The sequence below is a fragment of the Branchiostoma floridae genome, chromosome 15 (assembly GCF_000003815.2).
Source record: "Branchiostoma floridae strain S238N-H82 chromosome 15, Bfl_VNyyK, whole genome shotgun sequence".
Taxonomy (NCBI): Eukaryota; Metazoa; Chordata; class Leptocardii; order Amphioxiformes; family Branchiostomatidae; genus Branchiostoma; species Branchiostoma floridae.
The window spans coordinates 2,122,089-2,138,061 of NC_049993.1; the positions used below are offsets into that span (position 1 = coordinate 2,122,089).

At 41.2% G+C, this 15,973-nt stretch overlaps 1 protein-coding gene across 1 annotated transcript; it reads left to right on the top strand.

The window, feature by feature from the left end:
* Positions 1 to 5,465: 5,465 nt before the first annotated feature.
* Positions 5,466 to 15,136, top strand: LOC118432151 (collagen alpha-1(I) chain-like). The gene is made up of 6 exons (XM_035843680.1): positions 5,466 to 5,511; positions 7,685 to 7,777; positions 8,371 to 8,466; positions 9,173 to 9,295; positions 13,771 to 13,845; positions 14,427 to 15,136. The coding sequence occupies exons 1-6, from the start codon at positions 5,466 to 5,468 to the stop codon at positions 15,134 to 15,136; spliced, it is 1,143 nt and encodes a 380-aa protein (XP_035699573.1).
* Positions 15,137 to 15,973: the final 837 nt, after the last annotated feature.

Genomic DNA, 15,973 nt, shown 5'->3' on the forward strand with positions numbered 1-15,973 from the left:
GTCTTCCCGTTCAACATTACTTAACTTAACTTAACTAAACATAACTGAGACGACTAAAACCAGAGCAACACAACGGGCATACTCACCTGAGGAGAAATTCATACATAATCTCATAGGCGATTAGTTACTCGAATCCTCAGCATCCGGCCATTTGTCTCCATTTTGCAAGTCCATGTCAGTCGAACCAGTCCATTTTTCTTTTGAAACAGTCCAAGGTCGTCGTCATGTTCACTGGAACATTTCTGGCCGGGGCTAAAAATACACCAAATGTGAAGCCAACTCGCGATTGAAGCAATTGACAAAAATGTGAACAAAACAACTTAAGTCTTCAATTGGGAACAATTTGAAGAGAATGGCTCAGAAAAATACTGAAGAATGGAAATGAGGCAACATAGTCGGAAAACGTAGTTCTCTTCGGAGCTTGCGAAGAAGAGAACAGGGGAGGAATTTTAAACACTTATAACCCGATAACAACGCACTCAATCTGAAAATGATTTTCATTGTTCAACTCCAAACCAAGAGAACTTTCCAATGATACCATGGCTTGGTTATTTTAGACATTTAAAAAAAAGCCTTCAAGAGTCTTCATCTTAGGTGGTACTTAGCCGTGATTAATTTTAAACACTCATAACCCACCAACAACGCACTCAATCTTCAAACGGATATCACCATTCATTGGCGTTCAACTACCTACTAAGAGAGCTTTCCAAATGATACCACGGTTTGCCTATTTCAGACACTTTCAACAAATTCTCATTTTAGCTGGTACTTAGCCGTGGTTAATTTTAAACACTCATAACCCACCAACAACGCACTCAATATGAAAACGTATTTCATCGTTCAACTTCCTACAGACAGACATTTCTGATGATACCATGGCTTGTCTATTTTAGACACTTTTTAAAAATCCTCATTTTAAGATGGTCAACAACGCACTAAATGTGAAACAGGACCTTGGTTTGCCAGTTTCAGACACTTTTTTAAAAATCCCTTTTTTAGGTGGTACTTAGCCGTGGTTAATTTTAAACATCAACAACGTACTCAATCTGAAAACGGATTTCATCGTTCAACTCCCTACCAAGAGACCTTTCCAATGATACCATGGTTTGCCTATTTCAGACACTTTTAAAAAAAAAAACCATTTTAACTCGTTAACAACGCACTCAATCTGAATTGGATTTCACTGTTCAACTCCCTACTAAGAGAACATTCCAATGATACCAGAGTTTTTTTTCTATTTCAGACTCTTTTCAAAACGAAAAAGTTTATTTGTTTCGTGAAACTTGTTTGAGGTTAAAGAACAGGAGTATTCTGCAAGGGGGTGAGAATGGGTATCAGGACAGCCAGCTTAGCTGGAGTTCAAATGAAGGCGCTGTTCCAGGATGCCCCCAAATTAGTCAGATATTTGGGGTATTGCATCATCACCTAGCAACAGCAGGCCCTGCCCCTGTTTATTTTTGGCACCTCTACCTAGCGATGACTTCCGACCCCAAGGAAACTGTTGTTATGGACCTTTGCTGATCTTAACATACTTATCCTAATATTTACTGATCGGTTAAATATTTCAAGAGCTGATGTAGAGATAACACACATAAATAAGAACATTGCAATTGTCTTTTTTTTGTTGTCAATTCATAGCAACCACTTTAGAAATTGGGAGGAGTAGAGATTGTCGGAATCCAGGTGTGACGTAAGATTATTAATGTCGTGTCAGCTGAAACTAGTACAGAATTTGGGTGAATCGGGGTTGTACGAAGTTGAAATTGGGTCACCTGACGAACTGAAACATGGTTTTGACTTACCTTGGTGACATACCGAACCCCGTTGAACTTCAACTGCTTCAACGATCGACCGTCTGGAATCGCCACCGTCTGAGGGGGTCAGTGACGTACGACAACTGTTCGGACCACTGTGGCGTTGTCACTGCGGGCGGAGAAGATGACCGTTACTGGAATAAACAACCAGAGCTGATGTTTGAGAGTGCAGGAACCCCGGCGGAAAATGTAGGCGGATGGATCAAACGTTAACCAATTGTTTCTACGTTCCCTTACACATTGATACCATAACAGGTAACCGTAAGTCATTACCAATATTCATTTGTCACTCGAACATGTAAGTTTCAAACTAGTTGACACAAAGGAGAAAGGACCAGCATCGCCAACACTTGTACTGATCGAACTAATCAACACATCTAAATTATAAGGGGTGATTAATAAGTTCGCCACATCACCCAGACATAGATTGTACAAAGAATAAATGTGTATCATACTTACATACATGTGATCATTACTTTCCAGGTGACACCCGGCATAATTAAGAGTCACAAAAATCTTGATATCCACAGTTCATCAGTTTTCATTCACACTCGACAATGCTATTCAACATAAAGAATAGTCTGTTGAATTGTTGCATTGATTGGAAACAAGTCCTGTGACGATCTCGTCTGTAGGTAAGCTCTAGATTGCATTTGGCCGTTCCAAAAATATATATTGGGGGAGGGGGGAGGTCAAATTTTGTTATAGCTTCAACCCCCTTTTGGGTTTTATCCGAGTGCCTTAACCCCCTTTAAATTTCACCCTTTGGTCAACCCCCATTTGATTTACTCCAGGTGTCCAGTGCGTCTGCCCCCTTTTAGTTCATGCAATGCTCATACAAGTACCTTGAATTTACAGTACTGTAACTATAAGTCCAAATCCTGATTTTCTTTACCTCGTTGTAGAAAAACCCAAATCCGGCTGTAAAAATCCAAATCCAGGGTTTTTTTACCCCCAGATTGTCTAATTCGACTTCTTTAACCCACCCTCAATAGTTATTATTTTGGAACGGCCCATATGTACGTTGCACTGTGGCACATATGGCATCAATTTTACCCTGGTTGATGCCTTAGTTTCCCAGAAATCCGCTTTGCTGAAAGATTCCTTAAATTTTGTTACACGTGACAAAAATAACTTTATGCTGACTACTAGCTGGGTATTTAGGTCACCAAGAACAATGTGGAGAATACATTTTGGCAGGAATATAGACTGTACAGAATTTACACTGTACTTTATACTCTATGACTATAGATCTACATGCTAAACGTAACCCAGATCTGTTTTCAGGACCCTTTCAGATGGGATGAACCATTGTCCACTCTGAAGAAGAAGAATAAAAACTCTTGCTGTCGACAAAATGGAAGACTACAACAAAGCAGAGTAGATCTAAGTAAACAAGAGAACAAAACCGGCTTCCCGAACAGGATCAGCCTATAAAAGTGGAGCCCACCAACCTTTCCTCAGTCAAACAGTCTCCAAATGTCTTTCCCGCTCGGACCTCAGTGCCCCGTGGCCGTTTTGCCCTCTGCATCGTCCGAGATTATTTCCGGACCAGCGGCCTCCTCTGGGGTCGGACCTCAAAGTTCTATGTGTTCTTTCCTCGTCCCCGGTCGCTGGTCACTGCTCGTTGCCAGTTAACGGCTCGTCATCAGCCTGCTACCAGGCCTGCCCGCTACGGATCTCAGTTCCATTAGCCTCATATGAAGACGCGTTTGCTGCAAGATAGGGGGCACGCTAGATTTTGCGATAGCACAAATCGGTACGCCACGTTAGAAACCCAAAAATTTGGACGAAATGCTCGTCCGGGAACTGTCGTTGTACGATGCAGAACAAAGGAAACCCAACCGGGAAACTCAGGCGTGTCCTGTAATAACAAATAATTCATTCATTTTCGTGCTTGTATTCATAGAAGGACAAGTAACGAAATAAAAAGTAGAGCGGCTCACCGTAGAGTTTGAGTTGGGTTCAGACGGGAGACTGCCCGGTCACTAATGAAAGGTTCGACCAGACGTGCGGCGTTGACGGGAGGGTCGCCTCGATAGGCCGATGACAGCCAAGTTCAGGAAAGAAAAGGGGGTCCAATGGTGACGTGGATGACTGGCTTCGATGAAGACGAGAGGCGCCGAAGGGTCAGACGAGTGCAGGTTCTTGCCGGGCTGGCTCTGCTAAACGAGAAGCGAATCCGAGCAGGACGAGTACGTAGCGCTCTGGCTTCAAACAAACAATTTTTGGCGAAGGAAGTGGTCGCTACACGAAACTACGATCTGCTGGGACGGGGAGTGTTCAGGATTTTCCAGTCCGATGCCAAAATATGACATGAAATGTAAAAGAAAACTCAGAAAATTGTCGGAGCCAAAGTCTGCGTGCTTTCACCTCGAGATCCGTTGGTATAATGACCATTTGAGGAATTCGGTGACCACCGCGCCCTGTCAGCGTCCGGACCACATACAGCGTTTGTCTGTATCAAACAAGGGGGTGCTTTTGATAATAATTAGCGTGGCGGCATTTCAGCTCACATCAGCCATTGACGTGGCGCCATACCGCCAAAGTCTGGTTTCTCTCGGCCAAGCTGTGATTGATCATCCAGATCGCCTAATTACAAAAGGGGAACGCAAGGAGCAACACCATTGTCATTTATTATATCGGCATATATGTATATAATCGGCTCAAATTCATTCCTTTCAAAACATTATTTCTAGGGCCTACACAGCCCAGCTCCAGGACCAAGATACCCCCAATGAAATTGTCTCTGTCTCCCTACTCCTGTACATGTGGTCTTAGTTACCGGGGCGGCATGTCACCGCATGATACAGGCGACACCCAAAAGGCCACATTTTTCAAAATGGACACCATAAACGTTGTAACAACAATGGTAGTGCAAAACATGGTCACGTATCATTTTGAGCCAACATTGTCTTTTATTCTTGTTCGAACCAAAGTTTCCTGTAGTTTCTTGATTTCTTTTTTCTTAATCATTTTCCTTAAAGAAAGCTTTCTACATTTGAAATGACAATGAGGTAAAAGCATATTAAGGAAACTTTTGTCGTCATTAAGAAGAACGGATAAACTGCTCGACATGATGTTTTGATAGCGACCTAGAATTATCATTTTCACGGTTTCACTCTTGTCTGTCTAGATTAAATATTAAACAATCGTCAGGCCACCAAGAAATTCAGGACTCTCACTTTTCATTATAGCAAAGTTTGATGCAAATCAAAATAAAACATTTACAAAAATTTCCTTGAAATAAAATAAAATTTGGCACATAGATGGACGTTCCTGAAACAATTTTCAAGATTGTTTACAAGAAAGAGGTATACGAATTTATACAAATAAGTGTATTGCATTCATTTTCCAACAAAATTATTCTACTTGCGAGCACATAATTATTTCATGCCGGCCAAAAAAATTACGTTTTCAAATCATGTGCACCGACTTTGAAAAATTCCAATATTGTTGTTTACTCGGTATTACTTGCTTTCATCCATTTGATTTTCAGCTCTGTAGACTACTTACTACCAAATAATTATTACTTGTCTGAAATCACCGAATTTAATTTCTACGTGGGCGTCAAGCGTCGCTTCAGTTGACAAACACCGTGGCTAGCGTAAGACGTGTTTTTCGCTGTCCATAGTCCTGACAGGTGGCATAATGTCGGAAGGGCAGCAGCAGCGGCCCCAGACTGGCGACACACAAGGTAGCATGTTTGACTCTTTCTTCTACGGGCTCTCGACTCAAAATGACTATGGTTTAGAAGCCACATTGGTAGTATCTATAATTTTATTCTAGCTGTAATATTATATGAACTCAGTTAAGTTTATTACGATCCACAATTATTTTGGTAATTAAAGCCATACTGTAATTAAAGCCTCTGTACCCCAGAGGAGGGTGTCTGGCTCTGTCAGTTACATTTCTCTGAATCCCAAAATTACATGTAGCGACCTCTTGACATTGAACTTGGACAAGGCAAGAGTTGGATTATAAAGCATTAACCCCTCGAGTACACTCCAGATAAAGTACAGCAAAGTGGAACCTATCATTTTCGCAACAACCATTGGGCACATTTCAACTGGGGCGCTCTTAAGAAATATCTAGTTGAGCTTAAATTACTTGTACTTAGATTACAATGTATTTCTGGATACTTTCTTGACAATTTATAGGCTTTATTTAACTTTATTTTCCAAGAATGGGGCTCTCTTTGGAAATTATAGTCCGATCTAAAAAACAATGTTTGCAGCATGTTTGTGAATATTTGATCATAATGTGCCATCCTTAGCAACTTAATTCCTCTATCTATTTGACCCCAAAATTGACCGGGAACTTAAGCAATTGTCCACAGGAACCAATAGTTAGGGCATTATTCCAATCATGCATCACACCCGATGTGTCTGCATGAAGGGGCAACACTTAGTTACTGGATTATAACTGGTTCCATTTTTTGCTCATATATCTGTGATTATTATTTTTTTGTATAAATTTAGTTGCTTTTTGTACATATAGATGTGGTCTTTAGGAAAATAACCGTTTCCTCTGGGAGAAAATATGCCTTTAACACTTTAATGTAGCTGTTCTTTCTGTGGTCAAACAGTAAGTGTAAGCCGCGTATTCCCCTCCGTCGTTTTGGACTTTTTCTTACAGCTTATCTCGTTCTTAGCAGGTATTTGCTTATTTTTAGTCACATGTTTTGTAAGATGACGTATTGTACGGTTAGAAAAGTGCATATTGATGCTAAAAATAATACAGAAGTCAGCGCAGCGAAAATTTAATTAATTAATATTGCGTTTTTCGATCATGACCCTGAAAAAGGATCGACGGTAGGAAGAGATTCTATTATTTTTTTTTTCAAAATTTTGTCCAAAATTATTTAACAAATAATTCTTAATGTCATACCTGTGACGCGAAAACGTTCGATACGGGTGTTCTGGACCGGATGATAACTTTCCGTACGGCCCGGGCTTATCACACGGGCTCCATTCGAATAAATCGAACTGTTTCGAGTGGCCGATTACGGCGCCATCGAAAGTTCGAATACCTGATTCGGACATTGGAACATTACTTTTTTTTCGAGGGCAACAAATTTGTTCAACTTTTGGCGCATTTCGCATCATAACAGGGGTTTTCTCCGGTGGGTATGACATAAATAAAATACAACACGGTGTATTCCGCATCACCCTCGGTCTCAGCCCTCCCGCGGGTCGGATCACCTCCGGCCTTCGGCCGATCCTTCCCGCGGTCGGACTCGTACCTCGGGTAATACGTGTTGCATTCTCCATAAATTGTACCTACACAATAAAGCAATTTGAGGGAACAAAGACAACAAAATTTAATGATCTCTACATGTTCGTACATCAAATCAAAACCCTATGTTTTAACACAGTTTTAGATACGGGTATACTGTTATGACCTTTGCCATTTAAATTTTAGATTGCACATTTTATACCGTTTGCCACTCGTAGACAACCCCCCCCCACCAGCACCACACACACACACAAAGCTAAGGTCAGTCTATGAATTGGGAACACAACATTTTCTCCATAACTTAGATGGCATGTGGCTACTTTTTACTAAGAATATATAATGGCATACAATTTGTCATGGGTATTCGGTAGAACCAATTATCAGCATGGACAAAGTGAGTTGGTTTACTCCGTGATATTATTGCGCCGTCTAAAAAAAGCATTTACTTCAAGATAAGTTTGAACAATATCCATTCAGATTTTTCTGTTTGTTTAAATGTTGTGAAATGCATGCTGCGTAGTTTTTGAGCTACAAGTCACCGCATGTCATTTTTTTGTCTTATGAGAAGTAATAGCTTTAATGATATCTTGTTGATGTCTTGAAGTTACTCTAATCTTGCAATGTTCCTTTAGCAAGCACGTCCACACAACAAGGTCAGACTGATTGGAGGGCCATTGCGGACGCCGCTGCAAAAACGCCAAACGCGTTGTACGTCACTAGCGCAGGTAAATCAATACATTGATTGTGTTTCAATAAACAACTGATTATTTATAAAGAATCCACTGAGGTACCACGAATTGATGTTTATTGTTGTTGTTGTTGTTTATTTTTTTCAAGAAAAATTACACCCATTCAGAGTACCCATACATTTAGATCGTCAGATCATCTGATGTAAAAGTTTGAGGCCCCCAGACTGCATCTTACCTTGCAGATAACCTTACAAATTACATCAATATTATGTTACAATTACTAGTATTAAGACTTTATATCCGTACACAATGTAAAGCGCTTACCAACAAGCTTTCGATCAATCCTCTGATCCTTCTCAAGTTGAAATGACCCAATATCTAAGTCACACTTCCGGAACGGAAGTGTGACGTCAGTAAAGGGTCAAAGGTGATTGGCAGTCTTTCCGGATGTGTGACTTAGGTATTTGGTCATTTCAACTTGAGAAGGATCAGAGGACTGATCGAAAGCTTGTTGTTGATAAGCGCTTTATTTTGTGTAAGGATATAAAGTCTTAATAATTAGAACATAATGTTGACTACTGTCACAGATGAACTTACATTCAATTGTTATATTGATAATACATTTTCAGGCACCACGCCTTCGCAGGAGGGTCATCAGACTGCTTTGAGGTCAATTGCGGACGCCGCTGCGAACATACCAAACTCTCTGTATGTCTCCAGAGGAGGTAAGCAGCTTTCCAGACACTAGTAACTCTATTTTTTTATGCTCGGATTTGATTTTTTTTTCTCGTGACTGGCTACGATTATAGATTGATATTCTTAATGTTACGGGAAGCGATTTGAAAATAGATATGATATGTAGCTAGCTAAACTTAACATCAATGCAAAATTTCACGTGCTGATCATGAAAAACTGCATTCTTCCAAACAATTGAAGATCCAGTCTTTCGGGACGCGTGATCTTCTAGCGGACAAATGGCGTCAGTAGAGTACCGCCATGACGTCATCAATTGATCAAAAGTGCCAGGGTGTTTATACATAGCCTAAGTGTAATATTGATCGGTTTACCAGGATATTCCATGTTATCAACTCATCGACCACACCGAGGATTCAATTTATTTCTAATTTATGCATCTGGTCTGGGTTCTGCGTATTGGCCATGACGTCAAAAGTAACAGTTGTCGATATTGTCGTCTTTAGCTTGACCTCTTCCACCCAAAAAGGACACACGAGCCATGTGTATGTCAATATGATCACCCATCCTAAAAATGGCAGAAAGAAGTAACCGGACGAATCAGCCAATTTTTTTTTAATTTGCGTAAATTACAGGCTTATTTGACACATTGATTGCGAGACGATTTCGTATCACCCAGCCTTTTTAAATGATATGTATACATTTTAGAATATTTTTTTCCCTTTTTCCAACGATCAGACTATGCCTACAGGACAGACGCCAACAAGAAGACAAAATTTATTCACCTCTGCAAGAAAATCCTTAAAGCCACCGGCCTCTTTTTCACCGTGGTCAACGTCATAATGGTACCATTACTTGCAGGTAATTACTTTGTGACTGGAGGCTAACCTCCGTCGACAAAGTGTTGTAAACGGTCTATGTGTTGAGTGTTCGCACCTATATCTCTATGTTTCGTTTGCAAAATGTACATCTTTCGGGGTATTAGTCTAAGTCTGTGTTATCTAGGCCTTGTGGTAATTGGACACTGTCAAGCAGATGTTGCGTGATTTGCGTGTTTTGTCCACGTCGTGTTGTCAGCTGTTCACAGCTATCGCTGTTTATGGGGCATATGTCGGTGTTAGGGCTGCCCATTGGAACGCATGTTAAAATACAGGGAATGAAGGTATGGAAAAAGTACTAACCCATATTTCAATCTTAAAGATTCTTCTCCACCAGAAAGTCACTTGCAATTGGGTCTAGTTTCTATTGTAGTATATAAATATACACTGTGCCATATATAAAAAAAAAGCAGCCATAATTCCAGTCTCAGGCAGTTTAAGGCCTGTGACACCTGCGAATTGTCCAGTCGAGCAGTTATATGCCCGTACCTTTTGATGTAACTATCCGTTTTAAACAAAATTTGGCCAGTTGACGTAACTCACGCGTAATCAAAATATGATCGACACGGGAATTGCAGATCATTAAAATTTTGGGTAAAAAAATCATATTTTTGGTACAAAAATGGGTCTGGTTATTAAAATGGGTCTGTGCCCACCATGAAATGACTGTCTAACTGAGTCATATTTTCTGGAGTAATAGATTATATCTCTGTGATATTTAATGTGACCGGGCCTTTTGCCGCTTTACATCGGTAAGGCTCCATTTTGGGGCAAAAACAGAATTTTTTGACAATTTTTGGGTATTTTTCGTACAAATATCAATGCAGCCACGGAAATCAAAGATATTGCAAGAAGGCCCACTTGATTTCTGAAGGTCTAAGGCTTAATGAACCTAAATCTGCAAAAAACTCGTAATAAAACTGGTGCCCTGATGTGGGCATGAACCGACGAAACACTACTTACCCTACAGGAACTGCGCCAAAGTATGTTTCACTGTACGTAACGCTAACCGATGGTAAAATATGAATGTTTACCTGCATGTATGCAGGTATGGTTTTGATGGGCGTGGGAATTTTTGGTAGCTGGGGATTTAGGGCGCTGTCTCTCGTGAACGGATAGTGCGAGCACGACGATTTTTGGTACGTGGGTTGGGGGTGGTAGCTTGACACTCAGGTGTGATTTTGGGCCTCCTGGTGCTTGACCTTGACATTGAAGGTGGTATTTTTTTTTTGGGGGGGGGGCACTTTTGGCGCTGTGTGTCCCGAACGATACGCGCCATTACGACGATTTTTGGTGCATGGGCGGGGAGTTGTTGCCTGTTGCCTAGGATTGACTTTGGGCCTAGTCGCGTTTGAACTTGACACGGCAGGTCGAATTTTGTGTCCGGGAGGGGTATTTCCGGAGTTATTTCTTCTGGGGATCCGCCAGTCAATCCGCCATGCAAATTGATGGTTGTCGAATATAGTTCAGGGCCTAAAACTTCAAGATTTTTTTCCTGGTCAAATGGGTAGAAATCCTGGCAGTTTTGAGGTGGGTGTGACAGGGGAGGGTTTCTACTTTGTGATTAGGGCCAAAAAGCTGAGTTTGTGTGGTTTTTAGGGGGTATAAAGTTGGGACTTTTTTGTCCTAGCACATGGCCTCCTCACTGGGTTGTGGTGCGGTTTTGAGGTCATGGGTCAATCTTTCAGTTTCCCGGAAGTTTTCACCGTTAGATTCATGCCGAAATGTGGTTTGTCGGATAGCTGAGATGTCGGGCTTTCATATGAGGGTATGTCTGTGTGCCAGTAACGTCAGAAAGTTGAGTTATTTACAGTTGCTTTCTCCTCTTTTTTGTATAGGGAACCATTGTTTAGAGGCTGCAAATTGAATCACCTGCGGATACCCTTCTGAACGGTTGGTGCGGGCGCGATGATATTTGGCACATGTGTCGACGGTGGCTGAATAATTCTCAAATTTGATTTTGGCGCCCTTGGTGGTTGAACTTGACATTCCAGGTTACCTTTTGTGTGGGCACGGGGCGTGCGCTGTATCTCCGGAACGCAAGGTGCCATTGTGTTGTTATTTGGTACATGAATTGGTGCTGCTGTCCTGGTGGTCAGGTTTGATTTGGGGTCTCCTAGTGCGTGAACTTGATACTGTAGGTTGACCCTGTTTTTGTGTGGTTGGGGCATCCCCCCAATATTTGCTTGGTTGTAAAAACAACCTTGGGTGTAGAACCATCATCTGGCCTGGGTCACCTTCAATGTATCAGGTTACTTTGTATCAACAGTGTCTCCTGCCAGATGACGTACTACAAATTCTACCTAACCAATTTGGTAAGGTACAATTTGAGTTTGCTTCTTAAGTTAAGTCTTTGTGGTGTTTTGAGAGCTGTGTAGTACTGAGTTTAAAGTCCTGGTACAAGTTCTTTTACCCTGTTTGGCAATCAGCAGGAAGATACAACTTTCTGAAGTGAAGGAGAAATGTATAGAGCTTGAGTGTAAGAGAAAGGTATGTGCATGATTTTTCCTGTGTTTCTTGTTGTTTCTTTGGGGATGCCATTTTCGTATTGTATGCAGGTTGTATATTCGCTTGATTTTTTTGCCTGCTTAATCTATAGTACGGGAAGGGTTAAGTGGTAGAGGCTTTGTTCTGTTTTAAATTTGGTATCGTTTGTTGCATTTTATCACTGCAAAAATATGATGAAATTGTTTTCCCCCTCTAAGCAACTGCTCATTGATTTGGGGAAATGTTTGCTGGGTGTTCACTCTGACTGCAACAGCTTTCTGAACTTTTTAAAGTTGCCAGCAGCTTGCCATTTATGAATGGGATTGACAAGGACATTTTGAATAGCAAGTTCTGTTGTTAAATTTGGCTTAGGTACTTAGAAAATTAGGTTTTAGTTGGATGGGTTGAATAAAAATATCATACCACCCTGGGGACTAACTGTTGTTGCTGGATGGGGGCTACCACTATTCATATTGTCTATGGAATTACTGTAAAAATATAATTGGTCAAATTATGCAAATAACCTTCCAGTGTCAAATGATATAACACCCCAGAAATAAATCTTTAATGAATACCATTGCCACACTAAGGAGATTTAGCAGCCCCATTATGTCAGTACATTGAAATAGGAAGATATTTTCTATTAGCACTGAATATATCATATGTGACAGAATAATTACATGGGCCATCTGAGACGAAAAAAAAGGTAGGAAAAGTCTTCTCAACAACTTCAAGGTACTGTGGTTGCTTACATGCTTAAGAAATCCAAAATAAGTTATGTTCATCCATGACCAAACTAACACATTCCGAAAATGGAATTTTAGACTTTTGCATGGTGCACAACCAACACGGTAAAAATCTCACTTTTCCAACCACGCAACCACGGACGAAAAGGGAAAAAAAGATAAACAATAGTTATACAGACACCCAATACATTTCATGCAGGCCTGAGGTCTACGAACTCTTGTTTATGTCTGTATCTGTTAAATCGCTGTTGTATCATTGCGAAATTTCACAAGCAGTTAGCTTTATAAGGCATCAGTCAACTGCCATACAATCATTTTGGGCTAGAAATATCGATTTTTTCCCGCCACCCCACACCCTGGGGGGTCGGAACGCATGTTTGGACTGTGCCACTTGCAGCTTTCGCGGGGGTGCCCTTTTGTTAATCGATTCTAGTTATGTCGATATTTGATAAATAATAGATCAATATCTGTAACACTCAACATTAATAAGTCTTAAAAAAGTAGTTAGTGTTAGACCCATACATCGTAAGTTCCCGTTTTCGCAATGTAACATTAGGTACTGACATTGGACCGTTCTAAAAACGCTCCGGCCCGGCGGGGTTACCTGAGGTCACGCGGTGGTTCGAATTTCATGTTCGACCAAAATTGTCACAGGCCTTAAAGTGACCGAGGTTTTCAAAGGTGACCTAAGCAATATCAGTCTGGCGCAGGGCTATAGAACTTATCAAATTCAAACTTTAGGCACTTTTCTACGTAATGAAATGAAATAACTTTGTTCTATTCCATACCAACATTCAACGAGAAAACGTTCGATTCCGCGAGAAGGCAGGAAAATGATTGGACAAATGCCTATTTTTCTGGCTTCTAAAATTTAGGGTATTCTTGTATGGCTTGTTTATGTTCAATGCTCGCTGATATGAAAAAAATAATGTTAATGTGGGATGTAACGCAATATCATACAGAATGCCTCATGCAGAATATTTCCATTTTTAACTCTTTAATATTGCTTAGGTTGCCTTCAAGACATTGTTTAGAAGGCTTGGTTACACTCTTTATAGCATATGCCTGGTGTGTGTGTGTGTGTGCGTGCGTGTGTGTGTGTTCGTGTGTATGTAACGAATAATAAGCAATGACTTCAGCAAAGTAGAATTCGGTGACATGTTATCTGATCAAATCTGCATGTTCAGCAATTCATTAATTCATTTATATTTTCCATTTAATGCAGTTCAAGTGATCACTCTGTCTAAGGACTTTCACAAGCATACTGCACAGGCTGAGCTGCAAATTACCGAACTGAAACGTAAGTCTTTTTTAAAATTGTCATTATATCTGTATACCGATGGTTGCAATGTAACACTTTGCAGATCAGAACAAGATTACGACATTTCTTTTACTGTATCCATGTAATTATTTATTGATTATTGCCCCAAAAGTTAAAAGAACAGTTGTTTGTCCTATAAGTCCATTTGCATTTGATGAAATAAACAACTGTCCTTTTTCACTTTCAGGACAACCATACTGTAAATCGTATAAAACAGCAGAAGAATGAGCAAATATTTGCCGTAGGTCTAAAACATGATAATCGCAAAACATATACTAATGTCATAGAATATCCACGTCATGTTTATAGAAGGCCAACGTCAAGATCATGGTCCAAGATGACACGAAAGAAAAAAAGAGTAACATATTATTAGGTATTACTTTGCATGTTTGGTCATTTGCTTAACCATTGACCATTTAGATTTCATAGTAAAGGCAACGTTTTTGGGCAAAAATTGCTCCTCATCCACACGCTTGCAATTCGTCGTGGGGTTCGCACAGGATGATATTTGTATAACAAACCAGCGTGACCTTACCTAATGTAATCACGCAATCTACCAGGGCTTCCTGGGCCTCCCGGACTTCCAGGAAAGACTGGACTCTCCGGGCCACCTGGACCTCCCGGAGAGAAGGGTCCTATTGGACCAACCGGCAATGTGTCTACCGGACCTCCTGGGCTACCTGGACTTCCAGGAAAGGATGGACTAAGGGGGCCAATTGGTCCTGGGGGGAAGGATGGCCAGCCTGGGCCTGCCGGGTTACCAGGTCCTCTTGGAGGGAAGGGATCGAGAGGACCGCCGGGTCCCATAGGGAAGGCAGGGGTAGCTGGATCTGCCGGGCCTCCTGGAGCTCCGGGGGAGAGTGGACCAGTAGGACCTGCTGGCCCTGTGGGGATGGCGGGAAAAACTGGGCCTGTGGGGCCTTCTGGAGCTCCAGGAAGGAAGGGACCTGTAGGGCGCATTGGTCCCATGGGAAAGGCTGGGTCTGTTGGGCCTCCTGGGTTACCAGGAAAGAGGGGGGCCAAGGGGGCAGCTGGCCCCCCAGGGCAACCTGGAGAGAAGGGACTAAGAGGGCCAATTGGCCCCATGGGAAGAACAGGCAAGCCTGGGTCAGTAAAAGAAGGAAAGAGACACACAGGCCCGACTAAGCAAGCTGTGACACAAGGCAGCAAAGGGGCAAAGGGGAGCAAGAAACCTATTTTCATGATACCACACAATGCTCCGTCATTTCACCTTGGCCCAGATGGGAAGGTGAAAAGGGTTCTTCAATAAGAACATTTGCAAACAACTATTTTGAATACAACAACGACCTGTTATGATCTGGATAATGTTTTTATTATATGTTTAATACATACAGTAGTGATGGAGAGGCCATACCTAGGCCATACAATGCCCCTTATAAAGTAAAGGGAACCAGTAAAATTACAATGATATGAACTCTAATAGTAACGTTAGACGGACTTCCGGAGCATTCACACAGTTGTATTATGCTGTAGAGTTCCAGAGTTTCGTTGAAAAGTTGAAATGTTTCTTTAACAAGAGCAATGTGAATGAGACATATTTTCGAGGAGCAGGATGGAAAGTGGAAATGGGTTCTAGAATAAGAATGTTTGTTAACAACTATGTTGAATGAATGAATGTTGAATGTTGAAATACAAGGTCTTGATACACCTTTTTAAGTGTTTAGTAAGTGTCTAATACAGACTGTGGTGACGGATAGGCCTTTCCATTAATATATGGTAAATTATAGCAGTAAAAGCACAAAATCACAATGATATGGACTCTTATTAGTGAAGTTAGACGGATTTTACCCAGTTGTGTGATGTAAACAAAAGAATGGCGAATGAGACAGTTTTCAAACACGAAGCCTTCTTCATCGTAATAGACCATATTACCCCAGGCACGTGACCAATGGAGGTATGACGTAAGCAGTGACGTAATTTCGGTTGGTTTTACTAAAGAACACCAGAGACCTGCTTAAAACGCGGAGGGACAATCATTTTGTGTGAATTTTTCTTTGTTTCATTATTTCATTTTTTGTAGCAAAGGAATTTTCCCGCGCCTGGAATGTGAATGAAGAACGCGCCTGCAACGACTTCGACATACGTT